The following is a 21,337-nucleotide window of genomic DNA, read 5'->3' as shown; positions in this document are numbered from 1 at the left end:
GGGGTGGGAATTGAGGGAGGGGGAAAGGGAGACACAAGAAAACCCAATGTCACAGATTTGCTTTGCTGGGTTCTGGTGGAAAAGGGGGGCTGCAGGGGTGGCTGCTGCAAGGAGCAGCCAGAATCTCTCTGCAGGCCCCACAGAGCAAACACCAGCCGGCTCAAGGCCAAGTTGTTCCTGACCAAGGCCGAGCCCATCAGTGATGGTCACAGCACCTCTGGGAGTCACAGTGAGGAGAAAAAAAATGCAAACAGACGTTTTTTGCCCCCAGAAATGGGAGTGAGAAGATGTGAGGAGCTGTGCAGGCACCAAAGCTTGGGAAAGGGGGGGAGGAGGCGCCCCTGCAACCCCTGGAAAAACCCATGGTGGAGCGGGTGTCCCCCCGCAGCCCATGGAAAAGGCCCAGACCCCACCTGCAGCCCATGGAGAGGCCTCATGCTGGAGCAGGGGGAGCTTTCTGCAGGCCCCACAGAGCAAACACCAGACAGCGCAAAGCCTGAGTTGGTGCTGACCAAGGCCGAGATGTGAGGAGCTGTGAAGGCACCAAGGGCAGGGAAAGGGGGGAGGAGGTGGCCCAGGTGCCGGAGGGAAAGATGCCCCTGCAGCCCCTGGAGAAACCCAGGGTGGAGCGGGTGTCCCTTTGTAGCCCATAGAAAAGGCCGAGAGCCCTGGGGGACTGGGCCTGAGGGGCTGAGGGACATTGTGATTGAGGACTGCACCCATAGCAGTGACACACGCTGGGGCAGCTGGGGAAGAGCTCAAGCCCTGTGGGAAAGGATTCCCGTTGGAGAAGGTCTGAAGGACTGTCTGCCGTGGGTGGGACCCCACGGTGCAGCAGGGGAAAGGTGTGAGGAACGAATGTCCCCCCGGCCAAGAAGAAAGTCAACTTGTGAGGAACTGTCGGGTCTGCGTAGCTGTGCTGCTGAGATGGCTTCTGCAAGCAGCAGCAAGAGTTTCTGCAGGCCCCAGACTGTAAACCTCGGCCAATGCAAGGCCAAAGTTGCTGCTGACCAGGCCCAAGCCAATCGGGGATGGTCACAGCGCCTCTGGGGATCACATAGAGGAGAGAAAAAACTGCTGGCAGAGGCATTTTGCCCCCGGAGAAGGGAGGGAGAAGATGTAACAAGCTGCGCGGACACCAGGGCCAGGCCCGAAGGAGAGGGGGGGGTTGAAGAATGCGGAAAGAGAGATTCCCCTGCAGCTGGTGGTGAAGACCATGGTGGAGCCGGTGTCCCCTCACAGCCCATGGATGAGGACAGGGAGCAGAGACCATCTACGGCCTGTGGAGAGATTGATCCACGGCTCAGCAGGTTTGCAGGGGCACTTGTGAGTTTGCAGGGGACCAGGCCGGGGGAGTCTGGGCCCGACCGTCAGCACCTGGGGAAGGGAGTCCTGCTGAGAGGCCTGTGGGGAGGAGATGAGTCCCCGACACAGAGGACTCACGCTGCAGAGGTTCGTGGATACGACTGTCTCGCGGGGGTGGGACCCCACGGTGCCACAGGGAAAGTGTGTGTGTGGAATGTCCCCCCAGCTGAGATGGAAGACAAGTCGGGGGGAACAGACTGCAAACCCCCATTCCCCAGTCCCTGCCCCTCCCTGTGCTGCGGTGGGGGGGAGAAAGGAGCAAATGGATGATTAAGTCAAGTGTGTGAAGAAGGGAGGGGTGGGGGACGTAGAAGTGTTGAGATCTGGGGAAGGAAAGCAGCTGGTGAGGACCCGCCGGATCCCCACTGCCCATTCCCTGCCCATCCCCACCCCATGTTGGGGGGAAGAAGGGAGTAAAATCGTGATGAAGTTTAAGTCTGCTGAGAAGGGAGGGGTGGGGGGAAGGTGCTTGAAGACCTGGCAGCTTCTCATTACCCGACTCTGGTGTCACTGGGGGTGCAGGGCAGTGCCATCAATTAGAGAGTTTTCTGTCCTTTATTCCGTGCTGAGTCTGTTCTGCCCGTGACACTGATTGTGGAATGATCTCTCCCTGGTCTTATCTCCACTCCTGAGCCTCGCATATCTCTTTTCTCCCCTGTCCATCTGCCCGTGACACTGCTCTCATCCCAACTCCCAGACATCCCATGCCCTGCTAGAGAGGAATTAACTCTATCCTGGCTGAAATCAGGACAAGGAGTCAATAATTGTTTCAGGGGTGTCACCCACCAGCCTGGATCATTTTGGGGGCAATCTAATTGTTCTGCCAACCATTGGCACTGGTTCTAAAGCAGACCCTGGACTTCAAGCTCCTTCTGTGCTGGAGTCCCTCCCGGCTATCCCTGGCACTCACTTGCTCAGAGCAGCTGCCTTTGCTCTTCACGTCTTTGCTCTTAACGTTGGCCACATGACTGCTGGCTGCAGGAAAGCCTTTCGGTTTTCCTCTGGGACAAAGCAGGTGCAAATGCTTGTGGTGAGAAGGGAAGAGGGTTCTGACTTGATCCTGAAGCAGTTTCTGAGCTGAAGCCTCGAAAAGCCGGAATCAAAACCCAACAGCCTTGGTGACTCTGAAGCAGGGATCCTTTATTGCAGCGCTGGGCACAGGGGGATCGCTCCTCCCAGTGTGTGCACCACCTAAAGCCAAATCTCTCCTGATTCTACAGATTAACTCTACGTATTCATTATCATTCCTAAGAAAAGGCAGGGTCATGCAAATGATCTCCAGGAAGTCATTTACATTAACTCCTCCCAGATACAGCATGTGCAGTGACACTCAGGGGGTCTTCTGGTGGTCTTCAAGGATGAAGGTTGGTCGTCTTCCTCTCAGCCAGCTTCTTCCATTTTCCTTCTGCACCTGCTCTTCACTGTGTTCTCCAGAGTCTCCAAACCCCATTCCTGCCTCAAACATGTCAGGAGCGCCTTTTAGCTGAAAACAAGACACACTCTGTCTCTTCATTGGTCCTTGGTCCCATTAGTTATTCCTTCCCTGTCTTCATTTGCTTTGTCTCCAAGGCTGTTCCACTGGTAGGGGTAAATTTTACAGCTGCTCCAGCAAAACAGCTCCAACGGCTGTAGCCACAGTCCCCTCACACCTGAACCACACAAATAGTTTCTATTCTCCTTCTATAAAAGCTATATTAATTAATTCTCTCTTAAGCTATACCTACATCAATCTTGCTAGTATTATGGTGTATCATACAATCAATCCCCCCTTTTTCATTATCCTTACAAATTCTTTTCTAATCTCAAATTATACTGTTCTCTTTTAATCATTTGAAAATTATTTGCCTGTCTCTACTTGATGTCTTATTTTATTTCTTCTCCAACCCTAGGATGTTATAGTGCTTCGTTCACAACAGCACAGAGAACACTGAATCACCACACAAGGAACTAAATCTAAAATACCTATTATAATAATCAATGCAAAAATGAGCGTAGCAAAGCTTGGGAGCCAGGAAGTAAGCTTATTCCAAACCTCTTTAAATCTCCACAATGTATCATCTTGAGCTGCTTGGGGAAGAGCTTTTGTTTCCTTCCACACATTATCTAAACCTGTTTGAATTTCCTTCTCTTGGTGTCTCTCTGCACAACAGCTTTGATTTATTGCCGTGCACACCCCTCCTTCCTTGGCAAGCAGCACCTCTAACGCTCTCTGACCCTGTCTCTGGCACTTAAGGAAGAAACCTCCATCTGTAATCCACGGAGAGCATCTCTTGCACCCCTTGGGAATAACTCCAGGCTGGCAGATACATTAACTCCAGGTTGTTCTGTTCACTCACTGCAAGCCATGGGAGGAACCACCTTGCAAAGCCATGAGAAGCCATTGCCTGTACTACTAGGGGGTTTAGTCCCGTTTTATGTATTGTCCTCCAAGGGGTCCGTAGAATTCCTGGTGGAGGGTGTGAGTGATTGAATATCTGCTCTCCAGGAATTAGGTATCCTAAAGCACATGACAAAACACAAGTTCCAATTTTGGGCTGTAGAATTTACATTAAATCTCCTCATTTTAAGGCACCTGTATCGTTTTTCATTATAATTACCAAACTTGGCAGCTCAAGCTGGGGATCGGTCCCATTCTTTAATTCGTTATTCTTACAACTAGATGATGTTGGGACATGTGGCATCACTGCAGCTGTCCCCCAGCATAATGTTTTTCCACCAGGGAGTTGCACTGATTTTTGGCCAGGCAAACACTCAATTCCTTTGGTCTCTTGAGAAGGTACAGTCCCTCCACCACCTGGAGCCAGAGAATCTTCTGAAGAGCTCTAGAGCCACCCCGATTAGCGTGTGCCACGGGTGGTCCAAGAGGGGCAGTTCCACGTGTTCCTTGGGAAGTGCTGCACGTATCCAGCTGTCAGGTAAGTCCAAGGCTCGTCCAGCAGCCGTGTCAGCTGTACGTAAGCATTGTCTTTCCAGGCAGTGGTGGTTTCAGAGCGATGGCAGGAATAGCACACTTTGTTTCACACAGCTCCCTAAGCGATTAGATACTGCTTTCTTCACACAGCCACTATAACAACAAGAATTTGCAGATAGACTTCTCCTCTGTTCTAAAAGGCAAAGCAGTTGCGTTTCTGCCTTCATATCGACTTGGCCTAAAGCTTCTCCAGTTCACGCAGTGCTTCCTGCTTACTGATATTCTCCCATGGAGCAGGGATTGCTCCTCTGCCTTCAAATTTCATATCATATTCATTTTCTAGTTCTGACCTGAAACGACACACAAACCATTTCCAGTACTTTTCTATGGATTCATCAGGAGTAATGTTCCAATTGGAATAGGGAGGTCCTGCAACCCGGTTTCTCTTGTAGGGGATCCATTTTCCTGCACCAATCCGGAATGTACAGTCGCTTGCAACGCTACTGGAACAAATATCAATGGGCAGATGGTTTGTGTTGTGCCATGACCATCGCGGCAAAACCTTCAGACGATGGAAGGCAGCCTGGTGATCTCCATCGTGATTCGGCATGGTGTTTGTGCAAACAGCCCCACAGAAGGGACACTGCTCCAAGCACCCTGCAAACTGGTCGGCCAGGATTGTGTGAGGCTGCTCTTCAAACGAGCTCAGATCAGCTCCAGCAAACTCTGCCTTGAGCTTGTCTTTCAGGGCAGTCAGTGCTTCTGTCATGGCATTATTCAGGAACTCTATGTCTGTTATCTCCTGATGCTCAATGCCCTTCAGGTCCCTTCTGGGCAGGTTTAGCACCTCTCCAAGAGCGCTGCAAAACTCATCCAGCCAAAGAGAGATTTTGTCATCTCTGTCTTGTCTGTCTTTGACAATGCTGGTTGACGTAAAAACAGCTTTCTGGATGCTCTCATAGTGGTGGTGAAGGGAGTCATCTAAGAACTTCTCCAGCCTCCTGTTCTCATCCAAACAGTACCCACGAACACGCATCTCAATGTAACTCTGCAAAAACTCTCCTGGGTGATTGAGGTACTTCTTGAATTTCTCAAAGTCTTCTTCTTCTGCCAGGTATCTCAGTATGCAAGTTTCCAGAGAGGATCTATTGCCTCTGAAATCTGGGACTTTAGCCTTCATGTCTCGAGCTATGTCAAGAGCTGCCTTCTCATAGACCGCATGGTGAAGAGCTGGACTGATCTTGTCACACAGGAAAACAGCAAATGTGGTGATAGAAGTGGCTCCCTGGCAGGAAATCTGGAAACACTTGAAGAAATCTTCTCTCTTGCTCTCCAGGTAGATGGTCGGATCATTTGCTTTTCTGAATGCCTCGTGCATGGCTTTAAACCTTTCTGCTGCTCTTCTGCACAGGAACACTGACAGATCTATCTGGTAATCCTTATTCAAACTGTATTTGGCATTGCTAGGGACCGAGTTCATACCTTCCTGCACTTCATTTAATATTTCATGAATGAAACTTCGACTGTAATCCCTTTTCTCCTTTTCCTTCCTATCAATGTTTGCCGTCACACACTCTATGATCTTATCCGTAATGTGCTTTATGTGGTTCTTATCAGCTTCATCTAAATTCACTGACAAGATTCCCAGGTATTTTTTCTTGGCAACATGTCTCTCAAAGTCAACAGAAAATGTTCTGTATTTGGGAAATGTCCTGATTCGTTCATGCAAGTTGGGCTCCTTAAAGTGATCTAGAAGGACATCTTCTATTTCCGCATCGATATCAACCTGTTCTAGTGACATAGCAGTAGCAGAGACTTCAGCAATCCATCTTACCCAGAGAGAAAGGAAATTGTCTCTCAGTTCTCTTCCACTGAATCTCTGGCCTTTTAGAGACAGAGCCAGCTCCCGGACCCTCTTCAGGAGTTTGTTTTCATAATTTGACTTCCTTTCATCCAGTTTACTCTGGTTCTTCTTTAGTTCAATGAGATTCTCACACTTCTTTCTCGTTTCCAGAAGAAGAGATTCTTTTAGCTCTTTCAGCTTCAGTTCCGTGCGGGTTTTCCACTGGACCAGTATCTCGCAGTCTTTGTCCTCGCTGAAATACTTCTCCAGGGCTTTCATGATGGTGTCGCTTGTCTCTTGCACTTGTTTCTCAAGGGATTTCGTGGTGACTTGCTGCAAGTCCCCATTCCGAATTCTATTGTCCAGTTTCATTTGCAAGTCCAGGATGTGACTCCTCAGCTGCCAGGTCCACTGGCTAAAGGCAGTTTCCAGTCTCTTGTACGCAGCAATCTCCACTGAGTTCTTGAAGCTGAAAATGAAGTTTTCATTCAGCAAAGCATTCCAGAGGTCCCTAATGCGGACACTCAAGCTCGAGAGCCTCAAAATGCTGCCCTGAGACTCCTTCTGGGCAGCCTGGAGAATTTTGCTCTTTAGTTCCCGGACATTCTGGCTGTAGGTGGGATTGGGTGGTGCCATTGGGGGGTTTCCTTCCCACAGGGGAGCAAAGTAATGAATGTGGGTGTTCACGTCAAAGCGGATGACGTCGCTGAAGCAGGAAACGTCACAGAATTCCTGCTGGGCGGCTGTCAAGGTCATTTCATCCAGCTTTTCCTGCAGACGTCGTCGTCCTTCCATGTTCTGTTCCTTGGCGGTTATTTCTCCCACATTCTGGTGCACAAACAGGCAGCTTGGAGACAGATGTACTTGCTTCATCCTCAGGAAAGCCTGCACAGCAATCTGCAGGACATCCAGCATTTCCAAAGGGTTTTCTCCAAAGATATCAATCAGAGTCATGTTGCCGATGCCAATGACAAAGGTGGCCAGCTCGTTGTCATGATTAAGGGACTGCTTATCGACCATCTCTCTGGCACGAAGCCCCTCTGTGTCAACCACAAGCATGTAATCAAAGTGCACATCCTGCTGCAGCTTCTCGTCCACTTTAAGTAGCTGCATAAACGCTCCCCGGGTGCATCTCCCTGCACTGACGTTAAACTGAAGGCCAAACATGGCATTCAACAGGGTTGACTTCCCTGTGCTCTGGATGCCAAGCACTGAAAGAACAAATACTCGTTTGTCCCCCAGCTTCTCAACTAATTTGTCAAAGATTGCTGCAACCCATCGCAATGGTACGTAAGAAGCATCACCATCCATCAGCTCAATGGGGTACCCTGAAGCCATCAGATCAGCTGCAATCTCAGGTAGCTTGGCAATACAGTTATCCTTTGAGTCCATTGATTCCAGAGCTTCATAAATCTGCCCTACCTCTCTCAAAACATGCTCAAGGCCAATGGAGGAATTGTTGATTTCATTGGAGAGGGCATCTAACCAACTCAGCAATGTGGGTTTCAGGATGGTTTTCTCATTGTTGTTCTTTATTGCCAGGATTTTAGACCATAACTGGTGATATTGTCTCTTCAGTTCGTCGAGGTGATCGGAGGTCAGGTCATCCATGAAGACCTTCATCCACTGCAGGAAGTATTTCTTGGTATCCACTGGCTGTGACTCAAGGAAGCTGAGGACTGAACTCATCAGCGGATTGAGGGGGAATGCTTTGTCCAGTTGCTTCCTTCTTATTGCCGACTTCTCTGATTCAATTTGGCTCCGATGATGCTCGATGCTCTTGTTCCCCTTTTCCTGCAGGCGAGTGAGTTCTTTGTCCTTCTTGCACCACGTGTACCAGAGTTCTCCTTGAAGAGGCAGCAGCTGGGCTTTGATCTGAGACAACTTCTCTTTCTTCAGAAGCCTCACCAGCTCCTTTGCCTTTTCTTTGGCTCTCACACACTCCTGTGTATCTTCATCGACTAAGAACCCGTGCTTGCGAGCGTTGTCCAGGCAGGCATCGAGGCTGAAACGCGTGTTAGACCCTTCCAGGAGATCCCTGATTGTTCTTGTCAGCTCAGCCATCAGTTCTGCCTCATTTCTGTTCTTGATCCCTATTTTAATGTTTTGACTGGATCGGCCAGCTGGAACGTTCTCTTTCTCACTGAACAGACAGACCAAAGGCCTTTGGGACTGCCACAGGTCACGTAAAATTTTCACCCCTTTCTGGTCACTCTGATCAGTCTCGCAGACAAGAACCATGTTCACAGCAGATATCTCCTGTAGAAACTGCAGCTGTTCCTCATGGTCCCGTGCATCTCCGTGCAGGTTACAGAAAGCAACACAGCAGCCAAAGCTGTCGTCGTCGCTACCGCGGGGACAGTACCAGGAGATCTCCACAACACCTTTCATCAGCAGACAGTCTTTGGTGCTGCCTTTGCAGTGTCGGTGGAAAAAGGTGTCGTGTTTTTGTTTGCTCAGCAGGGCATTCAGGATCTGAGACTTGGAAGAGGAGGGAGAACTGCCGATCCGAATGAAGGACACCATGGGTGTCTCGGCCTGATACACGAGTTTGTTTTTGTAGCGGGTAATCCTGGTCTTCTCACCTACCCTCTCAGCCCCTTTCCAGCTCTTTTTGATTTGGCTGAGGGCCCAGAGGGGGTACTCTATCTGGGAAGTGCACGGGTTCGGTACCAGCAGAGGTAGTGCAAACTGGCAGAAAGCAAGCTTGGTTGAAATGTACTGTCTCATGAAATCATCGGCGCAATGAAAAATTGCCATCTGCAGGTCCATGGGGTGCACGTGACTCTCCTGGGCTGCAGATCCATGGGCTTCTTCCTCCAAATCAGTGAAGAAGTCGTCAAAAGAATCCGAGGCTTCATGCTCTTGCGGTGTGATGTTGGGCACGCGTGCAGGTTCTGGGGTGCTCTTGTCCTTGCAAGTCAGGTACCTCACCCGATAATCCACAGTCAGTAGCTTTTGCAAGAAGTAAAAGGGTAGCTCCTTTTCCCTGCTGGGCTGGCTGTCGTGTAAAGATGTCTTGTAGATGATGTGGAAATCTTCTGTCCCCATCTTTCTTGGGTAGTGACTTTCTAGGCCGAGGCGCTTAAGCAAGTGGAGGAACTCTTGGTTTGCAGTGACCGGGGTTGCTCTGGATTTGCTGCCATCTGATGCGGGTTGGGACCGACTGGGAGGCTCCGTTCCTTGAAAAGTGTCTTCCAGGTCCCTGATGATACTGGTTTTCTTCTGATCGTCACATGTTTGATCCAAGCACCCACTGATGAGGGAACTCAAGTCCCTTTCCAGCATTTCCCAGTCTTTGCAGGCACCGTGCTTCCCAAGGAGAGTTTTTATCTCTGTGCACCATAAGTCTTTCATCTGATCTTCCATGAAAGCTAAACGCTTATTCTTCTGCTCAAAGGACACCTCTTCAGGTTTGGGTGTTACAGTTAGACCCAGCAGCAGCAGGAAGGCCTGGGCTCTGTAAACATCTTGCTCCTTCAGGCTCAGATACTCCTGATGCCCTGTTTGCATTTCATTTATCATGAAGTCAATTTCTGGGTATCCAAGGAGGTGCTGGAAAGTGTTGCTTTCCACCTGGTAGCCTGTGCTGGTTGCAATTAAGAGCACCAACAGTTCTATGTCTTTCTGGGCCCTTTCCTGGAGAAACTGCAGTAAGGAATAAAGAGCTAGGCTTGTGGTCAAGGTGGCTTTTATCTTTGCTTCATGAATGGCAGATGCAGAGGTCTCTGGTGCATAGGTGACTTCCTGGATGTGCTCCTTCATTTGCAGCATCGTCTTGAAATCTTCAAGCTCAGAAATATTGGGAGTTTCGTGAAGCTCATGGTCAGTATGGAAGACCCACTGCATAATGAAGGAAGACCTGGGGAAGTCCTTGACAGAGTAGATATGAGGATCCAGGAGGCTCCTGAACAGAGACTTGATGTAGGTGATGTTTGCTGGGGGTGACCTCGTGTAATACACAACGGTATTGGCCAGGATCTCCTGCAGCGCTTTGTCTGACAGGCACACGTCGATCCAGACACTGTGGTTTTTGGTTCTTTCATTCAGATTCTCTTTGAAAGCTATCAAGGTGAGCAGTTTTCTTTCATCCACCATCACCTCCCAGGACTTCACACACTCCGTGAACACTTTGGCCTCTTCCACCGCACTGAGCAGGTCTTCTCCAGACATGTCGCCAACATGCTGCTCCTCCAAACTTTCTTTGGTGTCTCTTAGTTTCAGGAGCTTTCGGAGCGCCCTTGTTTCCCAGGAGTGCTGTACTTTGCACTCCAGCATAAGGTAGTCTTCATATTGCAGATGTTTTAGGGCTTCTCTGGACTTGACTCCCAGTACCTCAGACAGTGTGGGGAGCCAGTATCTAGCATCCAGTCCTTCCTTCTCACATGCTTCTTCCAGTAGCTTTTTAGCAAGATAGGCCTTTTCATCATCCTCTGGCATGTCTGCCTGTGAATCCATGGCTGTGGAAGAGGAAAACAGACTTTATTTCAGAAAATCATGGAATTGTTTTGGTTGGAAAAGATCTTCAAGTCCAACCATCTCTCCAGCCCTACTAAGTTGGACCAAGTACGCCACCTGCTCTTTGTTTACACACTTCCAGAACTAGTGACTCATTCTCTCTCTGGGCTGCCTGGGCCAGTATCCAACAGCCCCTTCAGTCCAGACATTGTTGCTAATATCCCATCTAACCTGTTCCTGACACAACTTCAGGCCATTTCCCCTTGTGCTGTCACTGGCTACCAGGCAAAAAAAGACCGACCCCCCCCCACCTCTCTGCCACCACCTTTTAGGTAGCTGTAGAGAGCCATGAGGTCTCCCCTCAGTCTTTTCTCCAGACAAAACAATCCCTCAGCTGCTTCTCAAAAGATTTATCTTCCAAACCCTTCTCCAGCTTTGTAGCCCTTCCCTGGACACACTCCAGCATCTCGATGTCCTTCTTCTAGTGAGGGGCCCAGAAGTGAACACAGGACACAAGGTGCAGCCTCACCAGCACTGAGCACAAGGGCAGGATCACTTCCCTGGGGCTGCTGTGCACGCTGTTCCTGATGCAGGCCTGGATGACATTGGCCTTCTTGGCCACCTGGGCACACTGCTGGTTCATGTTCAGCCAGCTGTTGATCCAGCTGTAATGGTTCCAGGAGCTGGTTCTTGGGACACACATCATTCCCACTCCAGTGGATGGGAAAAATCCAGGTTGTCCCTGTCTGGAGCTGCACCTGGAACATCCTGTAGCCCATCATTAGTGACTGGAGACCTGGGGCCTTTGGCATTGTCTCCGGGACCCCTGTCTGTCCACTGTGTCCCTGTGTGGTTCTGTTTATGGCTTCCCCCATGGTTTCCTGAAAGGTCCTTGACTGGTGACCGTAACTGAGCTGACATTCCCACTGTCCATGGTTCTTTCCACTGATATTCCTTTGGTTTTTAACTACAGTACAAACCTGCCAACTATCACAGAATCACAGAATCACAGAATTATCAAGGTTGGAAAAGACCTAAAAGATCATCCAGTCCAACCATTCACCTATTACTACTAGCTCCCACTAAACCATGTCCCTCAATACAACATCCAGTCTTTCCCTGAACACCCCCGGGGTCGGTGACTCCACCACCTCCCTGGGCAGTGCATTCCAGTGCCTGACTACCCTTTCTGAGAAGTAGTGCTTCCTAATGTCCAGCCTGAACCTCCCCTGGCGCAGCTTGAAACCATTCCCTCTAGTTCTCTCACTGTCTACACGGGAGAAGAGGCCAACCCCCAGCTCACTACAACCTCCCTTCAGGAAGTTATAGAGAGCTAGAAGGTCTCCCCTGAGCCTCCTCTTCTCCAGGCTGAACAATCCCAGCTCCCTCAGCCGCTCCTCGTAAGGCCTGTGTTCCAGACCCCTCACCAGCTTAGTAGCCCTCCTCTGAATGCGTTCCAGGGCCTCAATGTCTTTCCTGTAGTGAGGGGCCCAAAACTGAACACAGTACTCGAGATGCGGCCTCACAAGTGCTGAGTACAGGGGGACAACCACCTCCCTGTTCCTACTAGTAACACTGTTTGTGATGCAGGCCAGGATGCCGTTGGCCTTCTTGGCCACCCGCGCACACTGTGGGCTCATGTTCAGCATCAATCAGTACCCCCAGGTCCGTTTCCTCCACACAGTCCTCCAGCCACTCCACCCCAAGCCTATAGCGCTGCCTGGGGTTGTTGTGGCCAAAGTGCAGGACTCGGCATTTGCTCTTGTTGAACCTCATGCCATTGGCTTCAGCCCAGCTCTCCAGCCTGTCCAGATCCCTCTCTAGGGCCTCGCTACCCCCAGGCAGATCCACACTCCCAGCCAATTTAGTGTCATCTGCAAACTTACTGAGGGTGCACTCAATGCCCTCATCTAGGTCATCAATAAAGATATTGAAGAGGACAGGCCCCAGCACCGACCCCTGGGGAACACCACTCGTGACCGGTCGCCAGCTGGATTTAACTCCATTTACTACCACTCTCTGAGCCCGGCCCTCCAGCCAGCTCCTTACCCAGCCGAGGGTGTACCCATCCAAGCCACAGGCTGCCAGCTTCTGCAGGAGAATACCGTGGGAGACAGTGTCAAAGGCTTTGCTGAAGTCTAGGTAGACCACATCAACAGCCTTTCCCTCATCCGGCAGATGGGTCACTAGATCATAGAAGGAGATCAGGTTGGTCAAACAGGACCTGCCCTTCATGAACCCATGCTGGCTAGGCCTGATCCCCCGGCCATCCTGCACATGCCTCATGATCTCCCTCAAGACTATCTGTTCCATAACCTTCCCTGGAACTGAGGTCAGGCTAACAGGCCTGTAGTTCCCCAGATCCTCCTTACAACCTTTCTTGTAAATGGGAGTCACATTGGCGAGCGTCCAGTCTTCTGGGACCTCACCAGTCAACAAGGAGAGCTGATAGATAATGGAGAGCGGCTCGGCTACCACCTCTGCCAGTTCCCTCAGCACTCTCGGGTGGATCTCATCCAGCCCCATGGACTTGTGGCAGTCCAGTTGGAGTAGGAAGTCTCTGACCGTTTCTTCCAGAATCACAGGGGAGTTAGCATGCTCCCCAACCGAGACTACCAGGTCAGAGAGAGGAGTACCCTGAGGATAACTGGTCTGACCTTTAAAGACAGACGTAAAGAAGGCATTCAGAACCTCTGCCTTTTCCTTATCCTCAGTGATCACATTCCCAGCCTCATCCAGTAAGGAGTGGATATTCTCCTTTGTCCTCCTCTTACTGTTAATGTACTTATAAAAGAGTTTGTTATTCCTTTTCACCCCAGCGGCCAGGTTAAATTCAAGCTGGGCTTTTGCCTTTCTGATTTCACCTCTACACATCCTGACAACTTCCTTGAATTCATTCTCAGTTGCCCGTCCCTCCTTCCACAGGCGGTAGATTCTCTTTTTCTCCCGGAGCCTCAAGAATAACTCCCTATTCATCCACGCCGGTCTTCTTCCCCACCGGCTCATTTTGTGGCTCAGGGGGACCGCCTGCTCCTGCGCCCTTAAGACTTCCTTCTTGAAGAGCAACCAGCTCTCTTGTACCCCTTTGTTCGCTAGGACTAAATGCCAAGGGACTCCCCCTACCAGTCTCTTGAACAAATCAAAGTCCGCCCTCCGGAAGTCCAAGGGAGCAGTTTTACTGTTCCCCCTCCAAGCTCCACCATGAATTGAGAAATGTATCATTTCATGGTCACTCTGTCCAAGGCAGCCCCCAACCTTCACATCTCCTACCAGACCTTCCCTGTTCACGAACAGCAGGTCTAGCGGGGCAGTTCCTCTTGTGGGCTCTCTGACCAGCTGCATCAGGAAGGCATCCTCTGTGCACTCTAAAAACCTCCTAGACTGCTTCTTCTGTGCTGTGCTGTACTCCCAGCATATGTCAGGGAAGTTGAAGTCCCCCATGAGGACAAGGGCTGATGACCGTGCAGCTCGTGCCAGCTGCTTGTAGAACACCTCATCTGTCTCTTCATCCTGGTTTGGCAGTCTATAACAGACGCCCACCAGGATGTCTGCCTTGTCAGCCCTTCCTCTAATCTTTACCCATAGGGATTCAATGTTCTCATCCCCAGTCACAATCTCAGTAGCAGGAAAGGATTCCCTAACGTATAGAGCCACACCACCACCCCTCCTTCCTTGCCTGTCTCTCCTGAAGAGTTTGTAGCCATCCATTGCAGCACTCCAGTCATGGAGGCAATCCCACCATGTTTCTGTTCTGGCAACCAGGTCATAGTTTGCCTGCCACACTATGGCTTCCAACTCTTCTTGCTTGTTGCCCATGCTGCGTGCGTTAGTGCGGACGCACCTCAGCTGAGCCCCTTGCCTCTCTCCTAATCCCAACACCACTTCCCCAGGCCGATCTCTAGCAGACCTGGCTTTATCCCCTTCCCCCTTCCTGTCTAGTTTAAAGCCCTTTCTACAAGTCCTGCCAGCTCCTGGGCAAGTATCCGTTTCCCTTTCGGAGACAGGCGATTCCCATCAGCTGTCCTCAGGCCAGGTGCCGAGTAGGCCGCCTCGTGAGCAAAGAATCCAAAATGTTTGCGTTTGCACCAGCCTCTCAGCCATGCATCTATAAGATGGCCTTTTCTGCTTATCTCAGTGTTTGCCCCTGCCACCATCCTGTCTCAATTCAGTTGGGCACCAAAAAGATTCCTTCAGAGCACAGAACTCCTGCCCCCAGCACAGAGGGGCTTCAGGCCAGCACACCCCTCCTGACCCTCTGAGGGGCTGGGTGGTGCGTGGGGCAGGCAGGATCATCCCTGGATGGGGGGAGCAGGGAACAGGCCCTGCAAAGGCCTCACGCCCCATCCTGTCCTCCCACAGCTCTCAGAGGCAGCTTTGCACTTCTGCAGACATCCAGCTGCCCCCAAAGCCGCCCCCAGACACTGACTCCTTCCCCACCACCTCCTCTCCTCACCCTCCTGCCTCCTTCCTTCCCTCTCAGCTCAACCCTTCCAGCGCACACCGGCCCCAACAAGCTCCTGCAAACGCCCCGGGCGGGCAGAGGCCGCTTCCTCCATCCCACGCTCAGAGCACAGACAATTCACCTGCTGCCCTAAAGCCCCTTTTGTTCTTCCCTGGTGTCTCTCAAGCGATGGGAAAACACATGAAACACAACGCAGAGACTTAACAAGACCCCTGCTCAGTGCCCAACCCCGGCTGCCCCAGCCCCAGAGCTCATCAGCCAGGTCCTACCGTCTCCCTCGGGCGCTCTCAGCTCGCTGGTCTCAGCCCAGCCCACCGGCCCTTGTTATTTCCTCCCGCCTGATAACGGGGTTGTGGCAGAAAGGACAATGTAAGCCTTCCTGGAAATGCAGCTGGGTTTATAGCAGCGAGAGAGAAAGTGAAACTTGGCATCAGCTTCCTGTGCCAGAGCTGAGCCAGACAGCACAGCCCTGTCCACCCCCACCGAGCACCCGACTCCTGTCCCGGGCTCAAGGCGTGCTGGGAAAGCAGCAGCCTGTGACTGGCTTGAAGGGCAGCAGGGAATGGGCAGGGCTTGGGACTCTTAGCTGGAAACCTCCCCAACCTGCTCCTCTTACCCCTGAGCAGGGCCCTCAGACCCCCTCCCAGTGTTCCATGCCACAGGCAGAGACGTCCCCAGCCCAGGGTGCCCCAAGCCCCATCCAACCCGGCCTTGAATCCTGACAGGGATCGCAGGGCAGCCCCAGCTTCTCTGGGCACCCCGCCCCCCTCCCTGGGAAGCATTTCCGCCTCCCAGCCCCTCTGCATCCCTGAGGAACACAGCTCCTCACTGGCCTCCAGTTTGGCATCGAGCCACTGACCACAACTGTAGTAGTAACTTTATTCCCTAGTAATCCTTTATTCTGTGCTGAGTCTGTTCTGCCCGTGCCACTGCTCTCATCCCAACTCCCAGACATTCCACGCCCTGCTAGAAAGAAATTAACTCTATCCTGGCTGGAACCAGGACAAGGAGTCAATAATTGTTTCAGGGGTGTCACCCACCAGACTGTTTCACCCACCCAGTTTCTTCACTGTGGGACTCTTCAGAATCTGTTTCCTTTCACTTCCTGGTACCTGAAGCCCCTTTTCCCTGCCCTCAGGTCAGCTCTGCTGAGCACTGGGCCCTTGGTACCCCACCAGTCTGCACTTGAGGATGCACCAGGCAGTGACAAAGCATAACCCAAGCTAAAAATACACCCAGAGTTGGGTGTTTATGGTAAAACCACCTCCTCTGCCAGGAAAGCCCTTCCTGAGGACACAGTAAGGGACAAGTAATCTCCTGGGGATGTGGTTTGGGGAGTTCTGGGTTCCTGTTCTGCAGCCCCCGTGTTGCACAGAGCAGGGAGCAGAGGGAGATGTTTCCCTGTGATGGGGAAGCACCTCGTGTGATTTGGTGCTTGGGCTGTGCCACAGATGGATTAAAGACCAGGGGGTTCCCTAGGGGCTGGGGTGGCTGGAAGGGTGAGTCCATCCTAGAAGTCTTGGCAAAGGAAATAGGAGGTTTATCTGCAGCACTGGCTTTGAGGTGTGTGGCAGGTCCAGGGAGCTTCAAGGGCAGGGTTATGGAGCTCCTCCAGCACCTGCAAGGAGAGCACTGGTGGTGCTGAGGGGCTTGGGATGAAGGTGAGGAGCGAAAGAGGAGACTCACAAGAGGGTCCAAAGCAATAAAAAGGCAAAAAACCCCTCTCTGCTCCACAGGCAGGTGGGCAGAGGCTCCTGCAGCATCTCTCCAAGTGCCTAAGAGGAATTTCAGGATCAGATTCAGGAGCCAAGAGGGGTGAACCTCCCTGAAACACCTTAGCAGCTGTGTCAATGGCAACACACAAAGCCCTTCCAAAATCAAACCTGATGGGAAAGATGCCATTGGTGTGTTGTGTCTTGTGGTTCAGATAACCAGGTGTCTCCTGTAGTTTGGTCTTTGCATCTCTGGCACAACTGGCTGCCCACACCCAGCAAACGCTGCACAACTGAGCTTGGCCAAGGAACAAGCCCTAAAAACTCTGTCTGGCTGCCAACAGTGACCTGACAGGGGGCTGGAGGGGGTTTAGAAGGGCTCTGAAGCACAGGAGGACTCTCCTCGGTGTGTTAAGCCCCAGCTTCTGGAGGGTGGCAGTAGATCGTGCCCATCAGCTGGCTCTGACTGGGTGAAGTGTGCTGGCTGGGGAGTGATGAGGAGATGGGTTTAAAAGGGTTGTATCTCTTCTTTATTGACTCTTTCCCCCCCAATGCCAGGTCAGGCCAGGTCCCAGGTGGCAGTGGGTGGGGTGGGGGAAGAGTCAATAAAGAGCTGCTAAAAACCCAGATGTCTGGGTTTCCAAAGGAGCTGGTTGCAAAGAGCCCCCCAGTGCTGGGGACTTTGTGTCCAGGGTCAGGCAACAGGAATCAGACAGGAGGCTGGTTGTGAGCCAGGTGAGCAGGAAAGAGCCTGGGGATGTGGCTGGGGGAGGATGTGAGGCTGCTTCTGTCCCCCAGCTGAGCTGGAACTCCAGCATCTGCACAGCTTCCCAGGAGACAGTTAGAGCCATCAGATCCCAGAGGGTGTTAGCTGGGAAAGGGACCTTTAGAGCCCATCCAGTCCCACCCTGCAGTCAGCAGGGACATCTTCACTAGAGCAGGGTGCTCAGAGCCCCTTCATAGAATCATAGACTGGTCTGGGGAGGGACCCCAAGGGTCCCAGAGCCCCAACCCCTTGCCACAGGCAGGGACACCAACCTCCAGGCCTGGAGCTACACAAGGGTGCCCAGGGCCCCAGCCAACCTGGCCTTGGACACCCCCAGGGACGGGGCACCCACCCCCTCTCTGGGCAGCCCCTTCCAGCCCCTCACCACTCTCTCTGCAAAGAACTTCCCCCCAGTCTCTCCTCTCCCCCTTCCCTCCTCCAGCTTCACTCCAGCCCCTTGTCCTGCCAGGCTCTGCCCTTTAACAAGCCCATTCCCCTCCTGTTCCTGGGGTCCCTTCAGGGACGGGGAGGCTGCAGTGAGGTCCCCCCACAGCCTTCTCTTCTCCAGGCTGACCCAGCCCAGCTCCCTCAGCCTCTCTCCATGGGGAGCTGCTCCAGCCCCCCGAGCATCCCCGGGGCTCCTCTGACCCCTCTCCAACAGCCCCACATCCTCCTTGTGTTGGGCCCCAGCTCTGGCCACAGGACTCCAGCTGGGGAGGGCAGAGCAGAGAGGGACAATCCCCTCCCTGTCCCTGCTGCCCCCCCTCTGCTGATGGAGCCCAGGATCCCATTGGCCCTACGAGCTGCAAGAGCCACAGCTGGCTCATGTCAAGCTTCTCATCCACCACAATCCCCAAGTCCTTCTCCTCAGGGCTACTCCCCAGCAGCTCTTCTCCCAGTCTGGATCTGTGTCTGGGATTCTTCTGGCCTTCTTCTGTCCTGCACCCCGCTGGGTCTCGTGGTGAGAAGGAGCAATGTGTGGGATGAGGAAGATCGATGGGAGCTGGTGGAGTCAGGCAGATGCTGTTGGGCTGTGAGCACATCCCCCTTCCAGGGACTGAGCTGCCAGAGGCCAAGGTCACCCCCAGCACCGATAAGGGCTGTTGTGAGCAAAGCTGGACGGTGCCTGCCCTCCTTAGGGACCTGGTTTGAAGCCACAGATTTACCTCCATCCCCCACCTTTGGAGCTGCTCTGGGTCTCAGAACTTCTCCTCTCCATCCTGGACCCAGCTCAGGGCTCTGTCTGACCCTGGTCTTATGAATCCTTCCCAGGGAGAGGGGAGGCCCTGGCACAGGGTGCCCAGAGGAGCTGGGGCTGCCCCTGCATCCCTGGCAGGGCTCAAGGCCGGGTTGGATGGGGCTGTGGGCACCCTGGCCTTGGCAGGGGGTACAGAGATGCAGGAGTCTGGAGGATGCACCCTGAATTTCGAGGTTAGAGGAGCAGTGGAGGGCACAGGGTATGACACAGCCACATCCAGCCCCAGCTAAGGAAAATATCTGACCCCAATTTACCTGAACCAGCCCGAGGATGACTCGGGGGGCAGGAGGGGGGGCTGTTTTTCTCCCTTCATCCCGATTTAAGCTCTGCCAGGCCACAGGTTCACGGCACTAGAGGGCACCCGTGTGTTTCTGGTGGGCGCCGGCTGCATCCCACCCAGCTCACCCAGTCAGCCCGCCCAGCCCACCCAGTCAGCCCACCCAGCTCACCCAGTCAGCCCACCCAGCCCACCCAGCCAGCCCATTCCAGGCCCGGGATAACCTTCACCTCCTGCCCTTTGGCATCTCCGCCCACATATTCTCCCAGTTGCAGGACTGTGCCATGGAGATGAGCCCAGGAGGGATGAGGAACTCTCCAGAGCATCCATGTGTTTCTTTCCCATGGGTGTCTGAGCAGTAACAACAGGGGGAAATTTTGCCTGTTGGTCTTTCTGACCCATCCCCCTCTGGAGGACTCCATAATTTGGAGGTACCTGGTCAGCAGAGGACTGAATCCCCCAGCTCAGCAGAGCCCAGCCAGCACTGCCTACCCCAGCCCTGCCTGGCTGTGGAGACAGCTGTGGGGCAGAACTGGGGTTCCCCCATCAATTCGTGGCTCTGACGACTTGGAGACCTCACCAGTTTGTGATGGTTTGTGTGGTCAGTGGGAAACCAGGGGTGGGAGAGCCCCAGAGATGCTGAAGGGCCTGGAGCATCTCCCCTGGGAGGAAAGGCTGAGGGAGCTGGGGCTGTTCAGCCTGCAGAGAAGAGCCTGAGAGGGGATCTGATCACTGGGGATCAAGAGCTGAAGGGTGGGACCCAGGGGGCCATGGGCAGCCTCTGCTCAGTGTCTGTGGGGACAGGACAAGGGGCCATGGGCTCAAGCTGGAGCCCAGGGAGTTCCCCCCAGTGTGGGGAAGAACTTCTTCCCAGTGAGGGTGAGGGAGCCCTGGGACAGGCTGACCAGGGGGTGTGGAGTCTCCTTCTCTGGAGAGATCCCAGCCCCTGTCCTAGGGACCCTGCTTGGGCAGGGGGTGGGACCCCAGGGGCTCTGGGGGGCCCTTCCCACCCCTGTGACTCTGTGATTCTATGATTCATCGGAGCTCTGATGCCCAGACATCCCCTGCATCCCGCAGCCCGGGCTGCTGGGGTGCTGTGTGCACCCCTCCCCCCCCCCTCCAAAATCCATTTCTCCTCTCCAAAGCACAAGACATCCGTCTGGCAGCACGTCCGGGGGGGGCAGGGGGAGAAACAAAGCTGCAAAGAGGTTTGTCCCATCGCTTCATCCCTTTAGAGGGCAGCAGCAGCCTGCGAACCGCAGCCCTGGCAGCATCCCCGCGCTCGGAGCGGGTGGCAGCCACGGCGCAGAGGGATGCGCAGAGCAGGAGAGGCAAAGGGCACCCGCTTTCCCCCTGCCTCAGTTTCCCCTATCGCCCATTTTGGGCTGTGCCGCCAGGGATTTTCCTTGCCTGAGGCACCCAGTCCCATGGGAACCGCGCCTGCTTGTGCAGGACCTGCGCTTGGGCATCCCCCCTGCTCCCAGGGGAAGGGTGGTGTAGGAATAACGGGGTGTCTCCTGCCCAGGGAAGGGGAAAGTGATGAAGTTTGGGGGACCCAGCTGCATTTTCCATCTGCTTTGGCTCCCAGCCCTTGGAGCTGGTGAGTCTTGGCTGTGGGGTGCTCTCCATGTGCTTGGGGAGAAGGGGGTTCCACACTGCCCCAGGGGACAGGGACCCCCATGGGGCTGTTGCCATCCGTGGGCTGAGACTGCTCTGCTGTACCTGGGGTTGAATCCCTCCCATCCCAGCCTGGCACAGTTTCCTTTCCCATCCTGGCTGGCACGTGCTGCTGCTCCTGGGGTGCTGGAAGGGGTGCAGTCTCCCTGATCCCAGATAGGATGAGGGGGTGGGAGGGACAGGAGGGCAGGACCAGGTTAGAAGGGGTTAGAAAGCTGGTCTGGTGGAAGGTGTCCTTGCCCACGGCACGGGGTTGGATTAGATGGGCTTTAAGGTCCCTTCCCACCCAGCCCAGTGTGTTACTCCCTGCTCCACCAGGGCAGAGATGCCAGTGATGGATGACATGCTTGTTTACTTCTCTCTTCCCACCCTCCAGCGTGTCCCGTTAATTCAATCAGGCTCAGTGGTTCACAGGTTGATTTTGTCCAGACCCAGATCACCTCAGAGCAAACCCTCTCCTCCTCTTTCCCCTGGAAAGCTGCCTCTCCCTCTGACCACTGCTACCCCTTCCCCACCTCGTCCTCTCCCAGACCCCACCTCAGACCCTGAAGTTGGGGTCCCCCCAGCTCAGCACCCACGTTTTTCTGCCTGCAGCAGTGGGCAGGTGG

General features: G+C 53.3%; 1 protein-coding gene across 1 annotated transcript; it reads right to left on the bottom strand.

The window, feature by feature from the left end:
* Positions 1-4,173: 4,173 nt before the first annotated feature.
* On the bottom strand, positions 4,174-14,018 carry LOC311189530 (interferon-induced very large GTPase 1-like; the record flags this gene model as incomplete). Its single annotated transcript, XM_084261193.1, has 3 exons — positions 4,174-10,579; positions 12,950-13,234; positions 13,853-14,018. 3 exons carry the CDS (start codon positions 14,016-14,018, stop codon positions 4,515-4,517), a joined length of 6,516 nt encoding a protein of 2,171 aa, XP_084117319.1. The 3' UTR covers positions 4,174-4,514.
* Between the last annotated feature and the right edge of the window lie 7,319 nt (positions 14,019-21,337).

This window comes from Gallinula chloropus (genome assembly GCF_964237585.1).
Source record: "Gallinula chloropus genome assembly, chromosome: 3".
Lineage (NCBI taxonomy): Eukaryota > Metazoa > Chordata > Aves > Gruiformes > Rallidae > Gallinula > Gallinula chloropus.
This window is presented reverse-complemented; position numbering and strand designations above follow the sequence as displayed.